This window comes from Caloenas nicobarica, chromosome 2 (genome assembly GCF_036013445.1).
Source record: "Caloenas nicobarica isolate bCalNic1 chromosome 2, bCalNic1.hap1, whole genome shotgun sequence".
Lineage (NCBI taxonomy): Eukaryota > Metazoa > Chordata > Aves > Columbiformes > Columbidae > Caloenas > Caloenas nicobarica.
In genome coordinates this window covers 53,881,361-53,906,493 of record NC_088246.1, presented here as the reverse complement: position 1 = coordinate 53,906,493, position 25,133 = coordinate 53,881,361, and the positions used below count along the sequence as shown (strand labels likewise).

Here is a 25,133-nt window from a genome sequence, read left to right as displayed (position 1 = left end):
TTAAATTGTGTATTCAGACTCTTTGCTTAGCAGACATCAGTAACTGCTTACCGCTAGCGAATCCCAGAAAACCAGCTGCTCCACAGGAGGCATGGGAGGAAGTGCGATCTGAGCATCATTTACAGCAACCATCTGACCTGCTCAGCCTTGCAAGGGGGTTTATGCTCTACTTCTGCTCCTTTGCCCGTGGATGCTTGCTGGAGCTTGTGCCATGCGCTCTGCAGGGACTCCCTGAGTGCCACAGCTGTAGCTCAAGGGCTCTGCACAGCCTCAGCTGTTAAAAACTGCACAGATCTTCTGTTTAATTTGTGCTAATCTTGCTGTTGAAATGAGATTTGCGCCAAGCCAGGATTCGTGCTACAGATGGATATTGTACAACTTTCTGTCTTGGTGAGGAGTTTTGTGCATGAATAGTATCTGTCCCTAGGAGTGTAAGAAATCACTCCTAACGTGATGACACAGACCTACTAATAGCCATTCAAAGTGTCACATTAATAACAAAATGACTCCACAGCTTGACAGATATGGAAGAAAAGCATGGAACTTATCATACATGTCTACATGGATCTTAATAGCTAAATTGTCACCTACATCTCTCTCTCTCTCTCTCTCCAAGAAAGATTACGCCAACCCCCTCCCACTGCATGACTGAGCTCACATGGACTTCTCTATCCAGTCTCACCAATTGCTAAACATCGAGGTCCTCCCAAAGAAGGCAAGGCAGACTGCTGTGACATGAATCGGGCTCCTTGGCAGAGAGACAGCCTTGCAAACCTGTTCTTGACAGCCATATCATGTAGAGCTATGGCTCTCTGAGAGTTCTGCACCCCTCCTCTTGATCAGGAAAATTTAAAAAATCCTTAAATATGGATATTACCAACTTTTTAAGAGGCATTCTGATTCTACAGAGTTCAACCAGTCAAGTTTATTGCAAATAGTTTCACCAGGGTTTGACCTGTACTCTTACTCTTTTGCAAAATTTCAGTTCTGGTTTCTTTTTATTTATAATCGCACCTTCAAAATGAATCTGCTTTTCAAATATCCAAGACAACTGCAGACAAATTTTGGCAGAGGCCTGGCGCAGTACTGAGCTTGCTGGAGGAAGGACTATTGCTCAGCTACAATTCAAATTTAAACACGAAGTTGGGCTTAACACTGTCAGAGAAAATTTTGCAGCATCATTGGGCTAAACAACATTTCTCAAGCCATCAGTTAATTTTCAAAGAAAACAAACAAAAAAAGTTCCAAAGACCAGGAACTGGGTTCTAATTTCACCCCTGCAAATGCATTGGTATCAATGAGGTCGTTTTTCCCAGTATTTACAGCACAGTTCAGGAGATCAAAAACACCCCTATGAATCCAAACAAGCCCTTCTAGCAAACCTCTGATTTATCCAAATCCCCAGTGTTTTGATAGCAATTTGCATCTGTAGAGATACGTTTCACAGCTGCTATAGTGTTTTAATGGGTCAGCCCTAATATGTGAACTTCAATCTTGCCTCATCTACCAATCACGATCAGAGTCAGACTGTTTCTAGTATTTTGAAAGGGCTGAAGTGATTTTTTGATGGAACAAGACAAGAGAGAACGGAACAGGAAAATCTCATATGAATTGCCGGGAAAAAAAAAAAAGAAAGAAACATACTAAATACAAACCCTTTCAAGAGCCAAGTTGGGTTTAATATAGTGTTTGAATCCACCCAAAGCTGGCAGATTAGGAGATGAGCTGGCTTCACAGCCTTTAAAACAAGCACACACACACATGCAGAGGATTTTTAAGCGCTGTCTTCTATTGGGTTTTATTTCTTTTTGTATGGACTCCTATCCCACCGAGACAGTTTTTAAAAAGAATTCCAGGAAGAGATTCTTAGTTTCCCTTTGAGCCGAGGCTTAAATTCATCTTCCCCCAAAATAACTTTTTTCATATCTCTGTTTCCTATGCAGGATAGCAAGCTTTATAGCAGTGATATTTGAAAAGCACCAAATTAAATATTACAAAGGGAGCCCCTTTATTCTACAACAGGCTATGGTCTTCTTTTTACAACTGCTGAAACAAATAATTGCTCTTTGGGCTGCAGGTATGATTCACTTGTACTACCTCCAGAAGAATAAAAGCTTTTTTATGATTATGGCAAAAACTAGAGAGTGTATATTATTTCTTAGTCAACATTTTAGTATTAAACATGAAGTCTTCTCTCTTTTGTTACCTACAGGACTGATCCATTGATTTAAGATTTAAATAAAATTCACTGGGTGGAACAAAGCAATAGAAAGACTGTGGCAAAATCTATCGCTTTACTGAGTTACTACACCTCCAAACATTGTACTTTCTAATTAACTTTTTCTGGAGTTGCTGTTCTGCTATTTATTAGAGTATATTCTGTCCTCTGACCATTTTTCAGTCGTGAGATTAGCAGCTGGCAGCACTTCTGTTCCTCTTGCTCCTTCAAGGACTATACTGCAAGCTGTTATGGGTTAGTTTAATGGTAAAATTCAGCCCTTCTTCACACCATGGGGAGAACAATATTATGGATCAACCTGACCCAAACAAACCTTAAAACTGGTTGAGTCATTCATACCCACAGGGTAGCTCACCGAAACTAAGAACCAGCTGCTGCCTCTAGCACATTCCCAGCACCCACGTGCTAACAAGAGAGACCTCCTCAGTTCTTCCATGAATCATGATAGCCATAGGAAAAGTGAAATTCAGACCCAAGAGACCTACAGAGAGCTTTCCTGACATGGTCCTCTGAGAAGTAATCCCTGTCTACACTCGTTAGGAAAGGCAAACCAGAAAAAGGGTGGAAGCAGCTGTATTTAAATACCATTGAAGGTACCTCAGTTCTGCTTCCAGAGTGAACAGGGCTTCAGTTTAAACCCAGACCCTCAGGAGGTTCAGGAGGACTGAAACCAAGACCAAAGACAGCCTGAGTGCCTCTCTCACCTCTGGAAAGGAATTAGCATATTCATATTTTCCACTTGAAAAGTGACTAATTCACACATTTCCTAACCAAGTGGTGCTTTCTGAGGGGCTTTTTTAACCTCTACTATCTGCTGCCAACTAAAATATTTGGGGACAAAGCCCACTGTGTAAAGCACACCTCTGAAATGGAAGGGAGCTCTATGTGTTCCTGTTTATGATGGCCACATAAATGAAACAAAGCAGATCAGGATACTGTCACTGGCAGAACCAGCTGTTCTGTATGTGACATTTTTCAAATAAGAAAACCTAAAAATACCATAGAACACATACAGATAAGACAGGGAAACAGATAACTGAGCAGTGGCATGCTAACACTTGCCAGATCATCTTCAGTCATCAAGGCTCCATGTTTTCCCATTGAAATGAGTTGCTGCTTCACCACTTATTTCAAGGGCAAATCTGGATCTTACACAAATGTTCGCACTGGGACCTCTTCAAGGCCAACAGGATACATGGTGCTTTGCAGAGGAAGCTGAAGAAATGCCCTAAGTGCTGAAATGTTGTTCCAGATCTTCAGTAATATCATGATGTTTTCAAAGACGCTGATTTATATGTGTTTCTATCTTCTTTCCTCGTCAGATTTCTTAAACCAATTCTACATTGACAGTTTTGAACAGCAGAGTGCAAAAAATGAGGTCAAAGTCAAGCGTCCCATTTGAGTCACAGTTCAGAGATGGCTGCTGTTTGTAATTTCATCTTCTACAGCATGAGGAAGTACTGCGCTGAGAATGAAGGGATTTATTATGCATTTAGCAATTTAATATTATAATCCCAGCTACCGGGAAGAAGGTTAAAGTCCATTTTCTCTCCTCTCCTTCTGCAATGCTTAAAGCATTGCAAGGGCACCAGCAGATGCCAGTGATGCTGGTAATACTGTAATAGCTAGAAACCAAGGTTTTATTTTTCTGCATAAAAGCAACCAAATTCAAACTGAAAACATCTCCAAGCTGGGTCTTCAGCTGCCATAAACTAGCACATCTCCACTGAAACTGGCAAAGCTCTTTGGATTCTTCAATGCCATCACACATGACACCTAATCCTAGTGTTGAAAACGGCTTCAGTACTTTCTCTGTTCTTGAGAAATAAGGAGGTAACTGAAGGCACTTCATGGAGCTTTAAGAGTGCTAATTCCAAGGTCTGCTGCTAACAGTGCCCTGTAATGGGTCCCACCTAATTTTAACTAATATGTCTTGCAGAGCGGAAGGTCCTGAGCTTAACAGTGTGAGTTATTAGCAATCATCAGAGTGGAGGGTAGACTCATAAGTAATTCCCATGTATACAGTGTCCAAGCCCGGAGCTGAATAAGACAAGTCTGAATAAGAGACTGCCTTCTGGGCAGAATCCGTGGGGGAAGGAAGACAGGTCAGGACAAGAGACTCAAGACCCTTTTTCTGGCAGCAGCAGCTATTGAGAAGCCATAAGGAAACAATCAACGCATCCTTAAGAAACACAGGTTCTTGCAGGCTGAGCTTGTCAGCCTTCGTGAGTGAGCACTGCTTGGGAACCAGAGGCAACTGTTCAAAGACAGGCCCCATGTGAGGAAACAAAGTGAGATCCCTGCAGTCCAGCTGCAGCCGAGCAACCGAGGAGATCCACTCCTGGACTAAACAGGGGCTCAGCAGGAGCATGTGTGTAACCCAGCAAGGTGCAGAGGTGGCTGGCAGCCTCCCTGGCAGCTGGGGAGTGGGAGCAGGTGTTAGCTTGTGGGGACAGGGAGGTACGGGGTAGTAGGGAGGCACTCCTAGGGGGCAGGCAACCCTCCACAGCTGAGAGGGGAAGCCCCATCTGAGATATCCCTGAAGGGATGTGAAGCTGCTCCCAGCTGATTCATTTATGATGATGACGAAACACAGAATGGTGTCCCTGCTGCAGTAAAAGCTGGTGCATTCGTTCCCAGGGAAGAAAGAAACCCGATGGCTGCATGTCTGGTGCACGCAGCCAGCTTGCTAGAGTGAGCTCCTACAGGGAGAAATCCAGAGGAAACCTCTCCCTGACATTCTGGCACAACATAAGAAAAATGGGCAAAATTGTCCATTCTCAACTTTCAAGATTTCCCCTGGAGAGTTTCATATAACTCTAATGGTACCTTTAGCCAGGAAACAGCTTATTCAGAAACTTTACCTGAAATTTTATTAATAATAAACCACTAAAAGATTATTTTCTAAGCTGTGATCAAATGTAAATTAATATCTAATAGGTCATGTATAAAACACAACATTTATTTCATAGATCTCTGGTTTGAGGCACCCAAATATTTTGCCACAGATGAGTTACTGCCCAGTGAGGCAATTTGTCACGCTCCCTTAAACCTGAGAAAACATTATGGGTCCACTGACTTGATTCTCTTATAAACTGCTGCATAGAATTATTAAGCCATGAACATGTATAGGTCAAGTAAAAACATTTCAGTAATGCTGTTGCATTAGTATTTTAGCTCATTCTTAAACTGTAAAAGCAAAAGGAATCTGTACATGGCCTAAGGACCATTGCCTAATACTGCTATCATTACAAAGCAACGAGGCCAGCCTGACCAAGCAGCTGTGTGTCGCAGAGATACATAAGGAAAAGGAGAAAGAAATCCTTCCATTCCACTCCAGAGGCAAATTCAGTATCTTGTCTGGCTGTTACAGCAACATATGAGTCATGTTGCAACAGACACCTGGCTTCAGCCTCATGAAAACCTGCCCTTCACACGCTGTCCAGAAGACTTCCCTAGTCCTTGAAAATACACATCCCATGCCCAAACCTCCGAAGGCCAACCATCCTGCAGGACAGAACAAAACCAAGTAGGCTGAGATGGGGTGAAAATTAAAAGACCTCTCTTCTCCACCCCCTGGAAAACCTAGGTATTGCAAGAAGTGACCAGTATTGGTTTGTCCACTGGGTCACTGTGAGTAAACACAACACCTGGCACCAGGAGTGGGAAAACAGGGAGGAAGGTACCAGAGTTGCCATGGGTGAAGTCCTACTAAGGAGATGCCCAACACAATGCTGAGCACCTGAGATTGTTTAGATCATCACAGCCCTTCTCATTTAAGAAGGGGTGTCAGGATCAAATGACCTCCTGGGTATTTGCCTGGTGCAGACTACAACTCCCCAGGCAGCTTCAGCCAGCAGCATGCTATCTCTTGCTACTTGTATAACACCACTCTGGTAGCACTGTTTGTTGTGTTTTTTAATCAACTCCTGTGTGATACGGCTGTCAGTGTATCATAGGCAGGGGAGAGAAACATCTTCTCAAGCAGTATTTGATCTCTCCAGGATGAAGCATTTTATTTGCGTTAATTAAGGTGGTTGTGCACATCTAATCATTCTTACACATGCAGGCATGCATAAAAATGGACCAGAAAAGTCATGAAACATGATGCCAAACCTCAGTCTGTGACCAGTTTGCCTGTGTGTGTATGCACATGCTAAAAGCCTCCATAAAATGACCGGGAATGGAAAATCTTCTACAGACTTTAATTAGAGCAGAACACATTTCAGTTTTCATCTTGTGATCAAGAATTGTACAAAAAAAAAGTCTCCAGGTTAGGTGAAGAAATCTCAAAAGTCAGAAAGGATGTGTTTGTTACGCTCACACACACTGCCAACAGAGAGGGCTATACTGAAAAACAGCATGAGTTACTACATATCTAGAATAAGTCTTACAGTTTTGCCAGATTTCCAAAAGGTAGAAGAGACCAGAGCTTGATGTATAATATACAGACACAGCCTTGTACTAACAGCAGGAGAAATCCTGGACTACAATGCTGCTGAAGAATTATCTATGAACTTCAGGTGGAACACGAACCAGCATGCTCCTAAACTCCATATTAGACAGAAATTCAAGGACTCCTAATACTACAGCATGGCACAGACTTGAAAATAAGAGGGTTTGTTTTGTGTGGCTGTTCTATTTGGAAGGCTTACAAGACAGCTGTCACCTACGTTGATTAAGTTCCTTCACAAAACAGGCTTCCTGGAGTGATGCCTTGAAAGAAATACATATTCATGCACATCTCTTAGACTGCTTGGAGTCCTACAAAAGTTTTGGATGTGCTTTACAAAATATGCCATTGCTGCTCACAGAAAATAACACTCACAGAGCAACTCAAGTTTATCTTGGACCCATTTTTTTTCAATTGTTAGCCTACTCTTTCTACATTTTCTTGCTGCCGCTGTTCCCTACTCTCCTAGCTCTCTTCCTACCCCCCTTTCCCTCGAGGGCTGAAATTTTAATAACTCTAACATATGAGGCTGAAGAAAAAAAACCCAAACAAACAGTTCTGAACACAGGGAGGGATGCAGCTTAACATGGTAATACCCCTCTCTGCCTTGCCGGAAAACTGATGGGCAAATAAATGCTTTGCTGCCAGTAATGGATCTTATTACTGGTAGACAGTATTTTACATACTGAGAATCTGAAAAAGATACCAGACATTGACTCTAAATAAGCTACGCAAACTCTACAGCCTGTAAACTTTTACTTTTCTGCAGTGCCAAGTTCTTCTTTAAGCACAGGTACTTTTTTTCTAGCCAGGCGGCAGTGTCCCACCATTTCACGGCAAGTCAGGCATAATGTATAAATTAGTAAGTACAATCCAATCCATGGAACATGAGTTTGCTGCCATTACAAATGCTGTTAGAAATGTTTTCCAATTGTGCCTCCTCTGCCTGTTTTGTCCTTATTAAGCATGTCAGTGCCAGAAATGGTATACGCTTCCAGGGGAAAAAGACACCTTCTGTATGTTGCATCTTAAGGGTAAGATTATTGAAAACAGAGGATCCAATAAAGTACCATTCAGGCTACAACGAAACTTTTCTAGTATAGCAGCTAAAGTAGTTAGCATGGCAGTAACTCCTTGTATCTTACAATGCCTCATTAATGACATTTCTACATTCCCACTGGAAAATGTTTGTTCTCTGTAACAAGCAGTTCAATTTAAGGAAGCAAATGGATTTTTTGCAAAGATTAAGTCACTGTATTTATGGATAACAGGTGTGGAAACTCCTGGCAGATTCTGAAGGTACCGGCAAGAAAGGGGAAAAAAAAAAGTACTACAACAATGGGAGGAAACGGGAGAAGGATATTTAGGAAAAAAAAAAAAAAGGTACTACTTACAAGCCTCGGAGGCGAAGCCAGATCTTCTCTATTTGCTCCGGCTGCAGGTATTTCAGAGAGTTGCTCTCAAATTCTTCGATTTCCTTAGTGGGCGACTCCATGGCTGCCGGTTAGGGCTCGGGTTAAGGCTGAGCGCGGACGGGCGCTGCCCCCACACACGCACACGCTCCCCCCCTTTAACGCTGCCCGGCAGCCGACGGCATTTTTGGCCGCCGCTTCTCCCCCCGCCCCGCGGGGCCGCGCGGGCAGCCCGCGAGCGCTCAGGTGCGCGCGGGGGGCGGCAGCCATCCTGGGGCTGGCCCGGGGCGGGGGGGTGCGCATCGGAGCCGCGTCCCCATTCCGCGAACCCACGCGGGTTTGCCCGGTTTTTTTTGTTGTTTTGGGTTTTTTTTGTTGTTGTTCTTTTATTTTTACAATAAGCCGAGGACACGCTCACAGCAAGAGCAGCTGAGGGCTCTTTACGAAGGGAGGAGGGGAGGACAAAACCCCTCGCTGACAGCCCAAGCTGCCCGCACGGCAGCTGGGCCAGGAGCGGGGCGGCTGCACGGGGTCCCGCCGCCCCGCGCGCCTTAACCGCCGCCGCGCGCGCCCTAACCGCCGCCCCGCGAGCCGCAGCCAACGGCACCTCCGGCCCGCCGTCCCCACTCCCTGGCATTATTTTATTTTCCCCCCTCCCCGCCCCATCTTACCGGCAGCGCTGCCGACAGGCTGAAAACCTGAGAACTGAGGGGAAAGTCGTCTGTCAGCATAGCCCGGGCAGGGCTTCGCCCTCAGCCTCCCGCACACACACACACGCACAGACACGGGGGCGCCGGGGGGAACGGGCTGTTGGGAGAAAGGCTGGCTCTGACTGAAAACCCAACCAAGCCAAACCATTAGGAAAAAAAAAAAAAAAAGAAAATAAAAGGAAGGGTAAATTAGAGAAAGTGAGCGACTCACTCCTGGCAAACAGCCATCTGCTTCATTGCAGCCAGACTGTTTTCCCGAGAGAGGGATGCGCAGCACGGGCTAGAAGGCTTCAACTGGGGCAAAACCCACTTTTAAATAAATAAATCGGTAAACCACCATTGTCTAAAGCCACCCAAAACACGGCAGGGGAAGTCTGTACGCTAAAGAGAGATCAAGCCCAACACGTTAGTCAGGGATATATCGATGCCTTTCAACAAGAACCACAAACAATACATTAAAGGAGAATACATTATTTATAATGCATGAGGCTTGAAACAGGACCTATGGCTCAGACCCAAGATATTTGCACAGAGGAGGTTAAAACCCTAGTTTTGCAATAGGATGACGCTTTCAGGGTCCCCTGGGGCACCCCCATGCCGACCCCGGGCACAGTAGGGACCACAACACGGGGCACCCCTCTCTACACCTGTAGGGTTCCTGCTCCGGGCAGGAGGAAGGACCAGGATCTCCTTCATTGCACCGACCTGATCATGGGTAGGTGTCAAGTTAAAAAAAGTTTTGAGGTAAAACCACAAATTTTTAAACTTTTCTTCCAAAGTAGGAAAAGTGCCAGGGTTCATTTTCATCTAGTGAGATTAGACATGGCTCTGTAACAAGTTATATCGTATTGACAGAAAAAGATCTGAATTAAATACACTGAATCAAAGCTTACATTATTGAGTTTTACCAACTTTGTGGCACTTTTGACCTTGTCAATAAGATGTCCCAGTCATCCATCAGTAAGACCCAGAAGCTCAGCCACTTGTTTCATAGGTGACAGGTAATCATTTCCCCACTCCTTATCTCGGTGTCTCCATCTGAGAACCAGCACAGCGTTGCCACCTACCTACAGGAAGGACGGTGAGTTCCACTGATGAGGAGGAGACTCTGAGACGAAGTTACTATCGTCCCTCATCATTTCTGTATCATTTTGCCAACATGCATACAATATGCATTTGATATTAGATTTTCCAAATGCAAAGCATCCCACTTAAGGAAACCCTTTATAGCTTTTAGTATTCACACAAATCAACACAGAGATACTGAGATTTCTATTTTGCTATAGGAAGCAAAGCTCTCTCGCCTTTAGGTCCTGCAGGCTTTAGATATTTAAAAAAAAAAGCCTCACGTGAAAACCAAAGGCAGGTATTCAACCCCATGGACACATGGCCTACCACAGTTACATAAAGCAGCCGGAAGAACAACAAACCTCATTTACACTTCATTTTTTCCTGTATAGTTCTTTCAGTTCTATAGCAGGATGCACAGAATTGCATTTTTCCTGTTCCGCTTTAGTCAGGAGCATTTTCCGTAAGTTAAATTTATTACCAGGAATCATCATTGCAACACAGATGTATTACCAACATGCCACAGCCCATACACTTTTAAAATAACATTTACCCTTGAAACAATAAACATATCAGCTCCAGCTCAAGACTAAAATATAAGTCAACAACAGTCTGATGCTGGTGTAACTTGCATGTCTGTACCTTACCCATATGTTATCTATTTAACCAGTGACTCATTCTTTTCTTCAGCAATAATCGGGCAGTCACGATTAGCAGAACCCAGGTAATTTTCACCTTCACTATGTTATTATTTACTATAAAAATTGTGCATTTAAAATACCAGGTAATTCCAGAAAGAATATGTACCTAATGACAGAAGACAAAAAGTTAAGAAAAGCAAACCAAATTATTTTCAGCTGATATCTAAAAGCAAATACAGAGCGATGAGACTAAGAATTAAAGGAAAGTTACTACAGGCTGCAGAAATATCAGAAAAAATATGAACTAGTGTCATAGTTATGAAGATATAATGCAGGGAAGTGATATTGGGCAGGTGAAGATAGCAAGGTAGAGAGAAGAAAAAAGAGAAAGATGCCATTCTGTGCCAGGCTAGGATGCCTCCACAGATTTGGAGAACTAAATTAACATTGAGTGGTTCCTGTTAAAAATGTGACACCGGAGAATATAGATGTCCTCCAGGCCTTGAGTGGTACATGGCCTTTTGTTTCATTGTATTTTGACCTCCAAGAGCCTTTGAGATCACAAACTGCCGAACACAAGGACTGTGCATTCTGATACCTAATTGTAAAAACAAATAAAACCGGGAAGTCAAGACAGGGGCCAAATCAGGAGAATGGAGACAAAAATGCCATTGCACTCAACTGTTGAGGAAACTGAGGGCTGGACCGGTATGATGTCATAGCAATGATATTTACAGGAATTATGGGCGGAGAGAGAGCTCATAGCATTTGCAGGAAACAAGGTGATATGTAAAACACGAACTGGGAGAAGAACAAGCACTGACAAGAACAACACCAGTGTTGGAGCCTGTGGAAGCAAATGGAAAGTCTAAAGGCAGCCACAGAGGAATCAGGAGCATGTCTGAGGATGCTGCTGCTGCCAAAGGCAAGCATTTTTACAGTTGTGACACTTGGCTGAGGGAAGTGGAGACAAAGACAGTAGTTTATCTGCTCAATGCAGGCAGAGATGACAATGACGAGATAGTCATGACACAGGGTGGCTTCCTGCCCCATTTGATTTAGTGTCGTGACACAATGTGGAGCTGAGATAGAAGAGAGGTCCCTAATGAGATCCCACACAACAGCAGCACTGTGGTAACAAAATAAAATAAGCTATTAGCAAGAGTCTCTCCTCTTCAGTTCCCATTACCTCCCCATTTGGCTTTGCTTTGTATAGAAGACTACTAGAAAAGAGTAATTTGGGATGTTCTAAAAATAAAGTTTCCTTCCTTCTTTAACAAAAATTTACAGTATAGTAACTGTTTTTTCCTTCCCATGATAAAGAAACTCCAATAATTAATTAGAGGCAACAAGGAATGCCCAGCAGCTGAGGCAGCATGAGGGTCCTACCTGCTACCTGGGTCAACATACACTCAGCACCTCCAGCAGCCTGGTCAATTGTGCCCTGGAGAAGGTCACCTTATCCTGATGACTTTCAACCTCATGACTGCAACACTACATCCAGGGAAGTTCTCTGAAGTACCTGATGTTGATTTTCAGAAAGCTAGTTGTTTAATGAATGTTATCCTTCCCATTGCCAGGTGCTAAATTCTATCAGCCATTAGCTCCAAGTGGTTTAAATCTTTTCCTAAGAGTAGTTCTTAAGGAGCCATCCAGGTATAGCTGCTGCAATTGGTGACAATCTTCAGTTTTCTGCAATTGAGTGAGATCTTCAAACATAACCAGCAGACAGCTGAGTCGAGTTGGGACACATTCAAGGAAAATAGACAAGTTAGGAGCAGTAGAAGCATGAATAATTCTCTAGATGGTCCTCTTTCCACTTGTGTACTACAAAGGACAACCCAGAATGTTTGCTCTAGGAACCTCTTTTGAATGATACAAAGAACGGTGCAAGCAGCCATAGTAAGCAGTTTTCTGACAAGAGAGAAGACACCTGTACCAGCTTGGGGCATATGCTGTCTGCTTACTCTCCTTCTGCAGTGACAATGGAACATGACGTTACTCTTCACTGCCTGTACCACTTCCCTTTACACTGATGCCCATTGCTGAACAGCTTATGTGTTGCACATGTCACTGCCTTTTGGTGGTGAGTAAAGCAGTTACAGAACACATCTTTCTTTCTGCCCATTTGATTTTAAAGTACAGAGGGACTAACAGGGAAAAATAGGAATGCAGGGTATTGGTATCACTGTGTTTGAGCTCAAGTTTGGGATTCCCTTGCTTGTTTAAATCCTGTAAGTCTGATTTTGTGATAGGTGCCAGCAAGACAGCAAACACCAAGACAGCAGCTATAGCTGTAAAATGTTATGAACTTGTCCCGTAAGTATCTGTAATGAATACACATCATCTTGCTCACCTTGTCCTTAAACAGATGCCCACCTCATGGTGAGCAAGAGTAGCTTCCAAAAGGGTGACATTTATAGGCTGAGCAAACAGCACTGCTTCAGCTCTTGCACTCGTGTTCCTGCACAGAGGCAAGTCATAGGCACACAGCAAGTCCAGCTCCGAAAAGCAGGAATGGCACCACCTGGTTCACTCCATTTAAAGTGTTGTCCCAAAACCAGGGTTCTTTTCCCACTGTGCATGCAAATGGGCCAAGACAGAGATAAGATATTGTTTATTGCAAGTGAAAGACTGGATTTCCCTCTGCTGCTCTGTTACCTGGCTGGATGTCCAGGGCAGGAGGACTCCTTCCTGAACCCTGGAAGAAGCTCTCTTGCTTCCTCCATTCATCTGTGGAAGAGAAGACATGACAGTCATCCCAGACAGCTTTTGCATGGTCCCTTCCTTGGGCACTAGGTCCTCTCTGTCAGTGACAACAAAGAATGAAGAGCAATGCAGAGGTCCCAGGCAGTCCAAATGAACGCTGTGCCAGCCTCCTCCTCCACAGAGCATAGATTTGGGTAAATGGGAGCTATGCCCTCTTTACCTCCCCTTCCTCAGTCCAGGACCATACTTGCATTCATGCTAAAAGCCTCTTGATTTAGCCCTGTGCAGCAAGGATCTTAATTACAGGAATTTCTCCTTCCTTACTAAGTGCACTGTTCTGCAGAACTGCAGATGCAGGAGGATGCTGCAGACACACAGCAGAGAGGTGTTAAAAGGCAGCTGAAGTGGATAGCATCCACAATGTGCCCCCATGAGAGCAGGCATTTCTGCAAAACAGAAAAAATACCAGGGTGTGCAGGAGTAGGTCTGCCTTTCTGAGGGTGGTGGTACAGGTATTTCATACGTGAGTCCAAGGCAGAATGGTCAGAGCCACTTCTGACATACTGCATGGCTGTAAACTAGGCTTGTCTTCAGATTAAAGTCCCCAACAACAACTTTCCTTAAAGGCACCTACAGTTCCTTTCTTTTACTTTTTAAGCAAGGCCTAGAAAAAGAGTGGGAAAGCTCAAGAGTCTGCTTTGCGGACTTCACCAGAGCTATGTGGATTTAGCAATAACATTTAAAAGGCGCAATGCAACCAAAAATGCTTCCAAGGCAGCAGCATGTCTGATGTAAACAGCACTTCAGTGAGCACATGCAAACTGGAGCGATAATTTCAAGCAGCAAGATTTCTGAAGTTTTTGCTGGACTGCAGCAAAAACAGCTAAGCTACCCCATGCTGGAAGAGTGCTGAAACGCTGCCTATTGCTATTCCTACATATTGCCTGTGTGAACATGCATTTTCTCCCATCAATTAATCTGATTTGACGGCATGAAAGCTTCAAGTATTATAAAAAATTCTATAATTACTATGACTACAATGTATTCATATGTCTGTCTATGCATAAATAATCCCGAATATATTTTATTCTCTCACTGCTAATGTCTCCAACCAAAATTGCAGAAGAGTATTTGTCTTTGCTTTCATTATTGCATGTCTGAGTCTGAATCTCTGAAATTCAGTTTTGGCAAACATTGTGATGAGTCTGCTAGTACCATATTCCAAAATATTATGCTAATACTATATTCAAACAGTTTGTAAAACACTGACATTTCTGCTAATTCTGCTAATGCCAAAATAACATAGGCAGGTTTTGCTCAGTCTTTATCCAAGCAGGAAGAAAGTTTCTTGCTCGCTTTCACTTAAGAACAATTGTTTGTTTGTTTGTTTGAGAAGAGCTTAAGAGGAGAGAGAGGGGATCAGCTGTATCACTGCATTGCATTTACCTTATTTATTCTTCATGTTGAAATGTAAGATAGTGATTGGGAAATATTTAGATATTGCAGCTGACTCGTATGCATTTTTTAAAAAATCACAATTACAGCACTCTGTCCTGAGCAAAACAACTTCAGAAGGTTGAACTCTGAGAAAGGTAACGACTGTGCTAAGTGTATGAAGAGTTAATCAAGAAAACATGAGTTTCAGGGAATAAATCAGACAATTTCTATAATAGCATAATTAACTCTGTCACACTTCACTACAAAATAGATGATAGTGAACAGAATAACTTGTACCTGATTCAGCTTTTGGCTGCTGTAAAAACATTAATATTCACATAAATATTAAGCATTTTTGACAGCAAGAAACTGTCATCAAAGCAGAGATGCCTGTGTCTCATTTAGTCCAGAACATTATAAGGTCCTAAGCCTAGTGAATGTGCTCTAAAGAATCATACTTCAACCATATATTATTCAAATGTAGAACATACAACGTATCTGTTAGCATCTGGAGTTACACTAGTGTAAATGGGGTACGTTGGTTTCAGATTTTTGTTACAATTCCATTTTCTAGTTTTAAGCAATCACCTGTTTCTCTCCAGGCTGGGGAATCTTGATTTCTGCTGCATCTAGTAATTATGGATAGTTTTAGCTTCTCTGTCTGAGAGGCACACAGATGCAGCTGACCCAGAGAATGCTGCTCTCTCAAAAAGTTTCAAAAACACCGAACTAGATAGAGAGAGATATAGATACATATAAAGAGAATATATTAAGACTACTGCTGCATTCTCTGCATCTTAACAATGTGTTCAGTCTCAGACTGCCACTAGAACTAGGCATACTGTGAGAATTTCAACCAGGAGTTTTAGGGGAAGGCAAATTTTAGCTTTTTGTCCAAGAAAATAAACAAACAAAAAAAGTACAAAAGTGACAGTAAAATCATCAGCACACCAAAAAAATGCAACTGATGAACTTGGTGGAAATTTTGCTGTTCATTTAAACTTTTCTTAAGTCAACTGAATCAAGCTGACAGTTTTGATCAAAAGCTCTGGTGACTGGTAAGAATTTTTCTGTCAAATACTATCAACTAATGCTGCCACTAAGACAAGCACATACCTCTTCTGTAGTCTGTTCTTTTTGACCCAGAGTTGCTCAGTTTCTGTGAAGGCAGATTTAAGAAAACTTGCGGAAACCTTCTTCAACTTGGGAGGCTTACCAAAATGAGAAAATGTCCATGCTGGTGACACTTGAAGTTATTACTTAAACCATGGCATTGCAATAGCTCCATAAAAATCCCTATTGCACTCACTCAAAGCACTGCAACTTTGACAAAAGCCCTGTCACTTTTGAAGGGCATTTTTTAAAGTCCGTTTTTCTTTAATGACCTCCATAGCGCTAGAAAGCCTTAAAATCTATATTACTATACATGACAGTTTAGGAAGGAGGCATGAGACAGGAGTGATGGTTAGGGGAAGAGAAGCCTTATAAAATGCTTTGCAAAAAAAGAATGAGGGGAGCTTAAAAACTCAGCCATGTAAAGTCTTTGCAAAAGCAGGTAAGATATGAGCAGTCCAAGCAATTAATTACTTAAAAAAAATTATCGAATTAGAGGATTAAATTAGAACCGGCTTTCTAGTCTTTTCCTTTTTCAGTAGCAAACATCCAATGGGGTCAAAGTAGACCATTTTGAGGACCTGAAGCTTTCAACATTCTTGCCAAGTTTCCTGCTCCAGGTCATCCTTCACATCTTCAGATGTAAAGAGATTGAAAAAATACTGAAGTTTATTCAAAACAAGAATGAAGTTGTCTCAGAGTTTTTTAATCACTACTTATATGTTTGAGACACAGAAGTGGGAGGTTTTTCACTTGTCTGTCTTTCATACACAAAGTACATTTTATTACACAGGCCAATGCTGCCCCCTGTACCATGAAAGTGCTATATTTGATCATATATTTGATATACACAGATTACAAAGAATTAAGACAGAAATTATTGCATACCATATTTTATCCCTTCTGGAGTTAGGAAATAAATCTATGATTATCATGGAATATCTGTGTATATACCATTGAATTTTATGGACTTAAAAGTACATGAAAGAAATTTATAAACTACATCTCCACTTTTTTCCTTTTTAATTAAAATCTGCCTAGCTGCTGTACAGAGGGAAGATTCTCAGTAGCTTTTTAGGACTACCACTGCTTTTCATATCAGGGAGCCCAAATGCTATTCCTTCCCTTCTCCTCATCTGCTCTCTCCTGGTAGAGAAAGATAGCCACCGCTGATCACTCCACTTGCCTTTGCTGGCAGAGATGGCCACATCAGGGCAATTTAACTAACCAGCTCTGGCAGACTGCAGTCCAAGTGACAAATGTTAGCCTTGGGACCTTTCCACCCCCAATTAAATTAATATTTTCCATAATTTTCCATGGATAATATGCATTGGACACGGGTGAAAGCAGAGTGTGGAAGCAAAATGCAAAACCATACTGCTCTAAAACCAGGGAGTCCATCAGCAGCAGAGAAATGTCTGCCTGGTAGCAGGGATCTACAATGTGCAGGGACCTTTTGCTGAAGTGATTCACAAAGTACAAGCTCTTTAGTGGGATCTCAGCAGTGTGCCAGGCATCAGAGCTCAGCGGAGAGAATAATTAAAGAAAACAGAAGCAGAATAAAAAGCAACATCTATTTATCACATTGGATCATGGCTGATTAACCTGGTCTCTTCCTGAAATCATTTCCCATGATCATGCAAATGGGGTAGATATAACATATTTGGAGTTTACGAAGGCCTCTATTTCAATGTTTTGAAAAAAACAGGCACTGGCACAGACAATTGTGAGGTGGGAAATGACTAAAAGCAAGATGAGGATGTGGGGTAAATTAGCTTTCTTGGGACTCTCCACTGCCACAGCTGGCCTGTCTTGTCCTTGCTCATGTAAAGGCTGAGGGATCAGCTGCTTCAAGAGAGCAAAAGAAAGACTGAAAAGGATTGCAGTTCTTCTCTGTAGGTATCAAAGGTAAACACCAGGGGAAAAGAAAAACAAAACAAATCAAAAAACCAAACCAACCAAACAAAAAACAAAACAAAAAACCCAAACCAACCAAACAAAAAAAAACAAACAAAAAAAACCCCAAAACAACAACAAAACCCAAACCACCAACCAAAAAAACCCACGCACACACCAAAAAAAACACAAATTAAAAAAAACCACACACCTTTAAAGGAGCAATCTTCCCACAAGAGCAAATGGAAATAAACTGGCCCTGAATACTGGAAGCTGGAAGATTTATAACCACCAGAGCACTGAGCCTCTGGAAAAGCCTCCTAACTGGTGCAGCACAAATGAAAAATCCCACCTCACTTATCTGAAGATGAAGCTTCCCCAGCTCCCTCAGGGGTTATACCCAATGCAGCAGGATAGACGCAGTGACCTATACTGAGTCTTGTGCCCTGCAGATGTTCCACCACATATTCGGAGAGATTATACAGGGGTTGGTACTGCTGTTCCCTCTTTTCATTATCATGTTGTGCAGAAAAGTATCCTGAGACAGACAAACTAATATAGAGATTGCAAAGAACGTGAATATATATGAAACCCTGAACACTGCAAATCACAATCACAGGAAAGAAAAAAACTTCTTGTTGGCAAGAGATTCACAGTTGTCCTTTAGCCTTTTGTTTACCACCCTCTCAATCCTGCACTCTGCATTCTGAAAAGAAACCTACTGACTTGAAGATCAAATCCTTACACCGCTACACTTCCAATTGATGCTTTAACCTGTGCAGCATTTTAGCTAAAAATCGTAGTGTTCCTCCTGCATCTACAAGGACCGTTTTTCAAACTGACTTTCCAAAGCCCTGCTTGAAGATCATTAAGAGTTTACAAACTACACTTCACCCTTAGCCTTCACCACTGCCTTGTGGCATTTCACTGGCAACACCGTAAGTTGTCAATAGCTAAAAATCTTCTAAGTAATACTTCCAGATAAATCCTGCATCGGAAGAACAAGTGATATTCCTAAAATCCTTATTTAAGCTGATTCCTGCAATTCTCATTTAAATTAGATCCATCGATCAGACTTCAGCAACATCTTGTTCACACTCTCATCTAACCTGTTTCCCCATTTCCACTGCACATTACTGCAACCTTGGCCACCAGAGGATGGATGTAAGAATAAACTGAAGTACTGAAGACAGACAACAACAGTGCAGGAGGTCAGTGAAATGATTGCCATAATTGTTCCCACATATGGTATTTGACTGGTGTCTGGGAAGGATGAGGGAGCAAACCATCCCCAAGGGAATCACCATCACATATTTTCTACACATGTAGAGATCTCTCAGCCAAATCCTATGCAAGAAACTCCAGAACAGTGACTATGAATGTCCTCTCCAGATGTCTCACCTTCAGATTCACCATCACTGTTGTCAGAGGATGTAGGGAGGCAACTAGGAAAGCTAAGATCTCCTTAGAGTTAAACCTGGTGAGAGGGGTCAAGGACAACAGAAAGAGTTTCTTCAAATACATGGCAGATAAAACTAACACCAGAGGCAATGTAGGCCCACTGATGAATGGGGTGGGTGCCCTGGTGACAGAAGATACAGAGAAGGCAGAGTTACTGAATGCCTTCTTTGTCTCTGTCTACTCTGCCAGAGGCTGTCCTGAGGAGCCCCATACCCCTGAGGCCCCAGAGGAAGGCAGGACAATGGAGGAGTTTACCTTGGTTGGTGAGGACTGGGTTAGAGAGCAATTAAGCAATCTAGACATCCATAAATCCATGGGTCCAGATGGGATGCACCCGCGGGTGCTGAGGGAGCTGGCTGAGGTCATTGCTAGACCACTCTCCATCATCTTTGCCAAGGCTTGGCAAACAGGAGAGGTGCCTGAGGACTGGAGGAAAGCAAATGTCACTCCAGTCTTCAAAAATGGCAAGAAGGAGGACCCGGGTAACTATAGACCAGTCAGCCTCACCTCCATCCCTGGGAAGGTCATGGAACAACTTATCCTTGGTGCCATCTCAAGGCATACCAAGGATAAGAGGGTCATTAGGGGCAGTCAACATGGCTTCACCAAGGGGAAGTCGTGCTTGACCAACCTCATAGCCTTTTATGAAGACATAACAAGGTGGATAGATGATGGCAGAGCGGTGGATGTGGTCTACCTTGACTTCAGTAAAGCATTTGACACAGCCTCCCACAGCATCCTTGCTGCTAAACTGAGGAAGTGTGGTCTGGACGATCAAGTAGTGAGGTGGACCGCGAACTGGCTGAAGGAAAGAAGCCAGAGAGTTGTGGTCAATGGGGAAGAGTCTAGTTGGAGGCCTGTATCTAGTGGAGTGCCTCAAGGGTCAGTACTGGGACCAGTATTATTCAATATATTCATCAATGACTTGGATGAGGGAATAGAGTGTACTATCAGCAAGTTTGCTGATGACACCAAGCTGGGAGGAGTGGCTGACACGCCAGAAGGCTGTGCTGCCATCCAGCGAGACCTGGACAGGCTGGAGAGTTGGGTGGGAAAAATTTAATGAAATATAACAGGGGCAAGTGTAGAGTCTTGCATCTGGGCAGGAACAACCCCAGGTTCCAGTATAAGTTGGGGAATGACCTATTAGAGAGCAGTGTAGGGGAAAGGGACCTGGGGGTCCTGCTGGACAGCAGGATGACCATGAGCCAGCACTGTGCCCTTGTGGCCAAGAAGGCCAGTGGCATCCTGGGGTGTATTAGTAGGTCGAAAGAGGTTCTCCTCCCACTCTACTCTGCCCTGGTGAGACCTCATCTGGAATATTGTGTCCAGTTCTGGGCCTCTCAGTTCAAGGAGGACAGGGAACTGCTGGAGAGAGTCCAGCGCAGGGCCACAAAGATGATGAAGGGAGTGGAGCATCTCCCTTATGAGGAAAGGCTGAGGGAGCTGGGTCTCTTTAGCTTGGAGAAGAGGAGACTGAGGGGTGACCTCATTAATGTTTATAAATATATAAAGGGTGAGTGTCACGAGGATGGAGCCAGGCTCTTCTCGGTGACAACCAATGATAGGACAAGGGGTAATGGATACAAACTGGAACACAAGAGGTTCCACTTAAATATGAGAAGAAACTTCTCAGTGAGGGTAACATTCAAAACCCGCCTCGACACATTCCTGTGTAGCCTCATCTGGGTGTTCCTGCTCCGGCAGGGGGATTGGACTAGATGATCTTTTGAGGTCCCTTCCAATCCCTAACATTCTGTGATTCTGTGATCACATGAAAATCACTGTACTTTCACATATTAATAAAAAGTTATGTCTGCGATGTAGCAAGTGTCATAAATCCACCAAACTGCATCTTAATAGACCTGTGCAGACCAAAGAAGAATCCACTACGTTCATTAATGCCTTAATGTGTTCCTTCTCACCTGCTACCTCATTTTAAAAAAAAAATTGCTGAGCAGCAATCAGTTCACTCATCAGTAAATATTTGATTTATATGTATCAAGTAGCTGCCACCATGATAACTCACTCCTGAGCACCTCCTAAAAGGATTATTATTGCTTTTGGATTCCCATGGCTTTAAATGTTTATCCAATCTCAAATTATCATTTTTCTATATGTCAGTTGTGACCATCTGCACAGAAGCTAAAATTATATCTGTGCATGCATATATTTGTGTGAGTACAAGTGTGAGACTAGACACAGGACTGTTAAGGTAAAAAAGGCAAGCACTGAAAGTTTAAAAAGAGCCACTACAAAGAGTGCACAGACAGCCCTAAGCAACTCTGTTACATGCCAACAATCTAAGAAAACGTTTAGCTATGTGATTATATCCATTTCCATGCTGCACCACACAGACCCTGCACTGGACGCTGAGGTCTTTCCCTATGGACTCTCAAGGGGTTTCCATCTCTTTTCATATTAGACTGCTCAGGTTAGTAACCAGAGCAGAGAAGGCCTATAGTGGTAGAAGGCCTGGAAATAGTCTTACAATAATGATTTGGCTTACTTTCCACGCATTCACTCAGACACATGTGATACTGTTATCATTAAGGAGGGAAGGTGGAAGTGGCATTTCTTTTTCATGCAGCATCCCATTTTCATTATCATTCCCTCTACAGTAAGGCGATTCTGTGTCCAGCATTGGTATGATACAGTTTTGTTCCCCTGCATTTTGCTCAAATGGTCTTTGTGTTGATATTTTTTAGCTAAACGTGTGTTCTGAACACGGTATTGGGAGCATATTGCACATGGACTCTGCAAATGCTGCATTTTAATGATAAGTGATAAATATGCTGCCATAAGGGAACTGCCACCCCTGAGTACATAAGTGTGATTTGGGGCCTGTTTTGCCAATAAAACAGTGCTTAGATTTGGCTGTTTGTGATGCATCTACTGTAAAAACACAAAATATTAATAAACCTCCTTGTGGATCTTGGCAGCAACTGGATTCAGCATAGTTTCATGCTGCATGAAATCTCAGCCTATACATAAGTGTTGAACAAATTTCATGCAGTATTTAAAACCTTAATTCACAATTAAATTGCCCTGTTCTGCTCAAAGCCCAATGAATGCATTGCAAACCCAAGAAGTGGCTCAGACGTGCAGTTGGTGTCAGTTGTGGTCACTCATTTCAAAGCAGTACCTTCTCCAGTGACTCTTCCACGGCACTGATTTATAGCTATCCAAAGGCTCCTAGAAGCTGTATCTTGTCTATATGTTTGGCCAGAAAGAAGAGGAAATTCCCTCTTTTCACCAGCTCTGACTTCATTCTAGCAGCTCCACACTCCATTATGATGTGTCCTGAAATGGATGCAGCAAGTCTGAGCAATTCTAACCCACGCGACTTGACAAACTGTGACTCATGCTTTTAATCAGAGCTGAGAAACAACATTCCGCTGCAAAATTTCATCTTGCAAGGGTGCTAAGAGGAGCAGAGGAAGGGGAAGGCTTTTTCTGCTTTCAATTGGAAATAGATTAAATAAGCTTGCAGAGAAGAAATTATGTACAAATAACTATTAGAATTAATGGTATCTGCTGTTCTGATTTATTTTGAGATTAGTGTCTGAGTAAATTGTAGACATCAAAAGTTATGGCTTAAAGAGAGGAAGGGAAGGAGGAAAGAAAAGAAGGGAAGCACAAAGCACTTTCTCCCCTCCTTTAGTTAAAACCATTACCCCTTGTTCTATCACTACAGGCCCTACTAAAAAGTCTGTCCCCATCCTTCATATAAGCCCCCTTTAAGTACTGAAAGGCCGCAATAACATCTCCCTGGAGCCTTCTCAAGGCTGAACGACCCGAACTCAGCCTGTCCTCACAGCAGAGCTGTTCCAGCCCTCTGATCATTTCTGTGGCCTCCTCTGGCCCCTCTCCAACAGGTCCATGTCTTTCCTGTGCTGAGGGCTCCAGAGCTGGATGCAGGACTCCAGGTGGGGTCTCAGCAGAGCAGAGCAGAGGGGCAGAATCACCTCCCTCAACCTGCTGGACACACTCCTTTTGATGCAGCCTGGGATATGATTGGCTTTCTGGGCAAATTTTGTAATACTCTAGGAAGCCTTATTTTAACAGAATTGACAGTCTCTAATTATATACTGAAAAATCCAAAAATTACACCTAGGAGCTCAAAGGAAAAGCCAGCCTGCCTGCATGTAGCTGTAAACAAGTTTCCAGCTCCCTGACATTTATTCGAAGTAGAATATAAAAAACTATTTACTGTCTGGGAGCTAGTGCAGTGAGTTAGTGGTTTCATACAAAGGTACACAGCAGCAGCTACCACCTTTATCGAAAAGCCTTCAAGCTTAAACCTAGGTAAGTGGCCCCTTTTGCGTTTCATTTCCAAATGCCAGTAGGTGATGCAGTTGGCTCAGTTCATAGGAAGGTTCCCCCTGATGTCAGACAACTACGCACACACTTGAGATCCATACACTGCCCAAACAGACAAGTCTGCTCAGAAACTATCTAAAATTTTACTCCAAAGATACTTGCAGTACCGTGCAGGAGCTTGATTCACAGTCACTCTCAGTGGCAGCAATGCTGGGTAAAACTGGTATAAATATTGAATGTGTTTTAACCTGATCCCAGTGTTGCCGCATGTGGGGTGTCTCCTTAGAAAGGAATGAATCCCCATCGTAGAAGGAAGACCAGACTCTGGGATTCAGTTGGAAGAAGTCCCGTGCCTGCATCTCTAGCAGGATGCCTAGCCTGTGCTGTTCTCTTGGTGCCAGCTACTCTTGAGTATTTTCTCCCTAGCAGTATAACATGGAGCCCTTAAGCGTTAAATTATAAAACATCACTTTCCCCAGGAACTTAAAAAGGCTTAGAAAAAACTATTAAAAAATTCTTATTCTGAATCAAATAAAATAGGAATATTTTAAAAAAATCACCCGTGTCACCATAATACTAAAATAATACTCAAGGCTTCCTGACTCTAATAATCTTCATGGCCAGGGAGATTTCACCTATGAATCACTAACCCATGCAGACTGCTGGCAAAATCATATCTATACCCAAAATATATGACACGAGATAACAATAAAATCTCAAGTGTCTGTGGTGCATCTGCAATACATGTGCATTCCTTAAACAAGGGTTGATGAAAATAACCCACCAACAAGCAGGAGCAACAGAAAAGTGATGCATGCAGACTATAGACTAGTAAGAGATTTATAGATTGTTAATAAAGGTAAGGAAAAATAAAACTAGCTGTAAGCTCTGCTCAAGAAGCAAACAATTGGACATATGAACTAGAACTCTTTTAAAACTTAAATTTCTTTTATTTCATTTAAGAAGGGGTGAGTTAAAGTCCACTTCAAAGTGTGGTTCAGGTTCCAACCTCCCCAGCAAAACTACCAGTATAGAAGTGTAGCTGTCCATCACTCTCATGATACCTTGAAAGGGGGCTACAAAGCCCCAGCTGAGAGGGCTACAAAGCCCCAGCTGAGAGGGCTACAAACCCCTGTCTGAGGGGCAGTGCTGTATAACCCCGTAAAGATATGACTTGCTTCCTGCTAGCATTAACGTGTTAAAAATGCTCATTTAAACAAAATTAACTTTAGAGCTTTCAATGATAACAACAGCTACCCTGAGTCTATCAAGCCGTTTCTGACATGAGCATTTGGCTTTTGTTCTCACTTTTGCAGTATGCAACTACGATCTCACAATGTGAGCTTCTACATATAACAAAAAATGGACTGTTCCCTGCAATGACTTCTGTCTGAGAAAACCAAATGTATTGCAATAACTCACCTACTCATTTAGTTAACTGGTGGTAGTCAAGTGAGTCAGGATACTATATACACTTCTACATCTGGTAGGATGAGGCACTCAAACTCATCCTCTTATATTTGTATGCCCTTCAGCAAAACACCTATAACAGACACATATTTTAAACAGGTTAATGAAAAAACAGCAATAGAGTGAACCATGCGCGCAAGTTATAATATGGGAAATTAAAATCACCCAAGTGAAATCTCAGCTCAGCAAGAAGCAAACCTA

General features: G+C 42.7%; 1 protein-coding gene across 2 annotated transcripts in view; it reads right to left on the bottom strand.

Moving 5' to 3' along the window:
• PDE1C (phosphodiesterase 1C) overlaps window positions 1-25,133 on the bottom strand; it is a 422,458-nt gene that overhangs the window by 235,926 nt on the left and 161,399 nt on the right. The window contains exons 1-2 of one of the 2 annotated variants that reach the window (XM_065628629.1): window positions 8,776-8,840; window positions 8,087-8,189 (exon numbers count right to left, since the gene is read on the bottom strand). The exons of the other annotated variant lie outside the window; for it this stretch is intronic. Of the exons in view, the coding sequence (XP_065484701.1) occupies window positions 8,087-8,187 (101 nt within the window). The 5' untranslated portion in view covers window positions 8,188-8,189; window positions 8,776-8,840. Of the gene's footprint in view, window positions 1-8,086; window positions 8,190-8,775; window positions 8,841-25,133 lie in introns of those variants that run through there. 2 annotated transcript variants of the gene reach the window in all.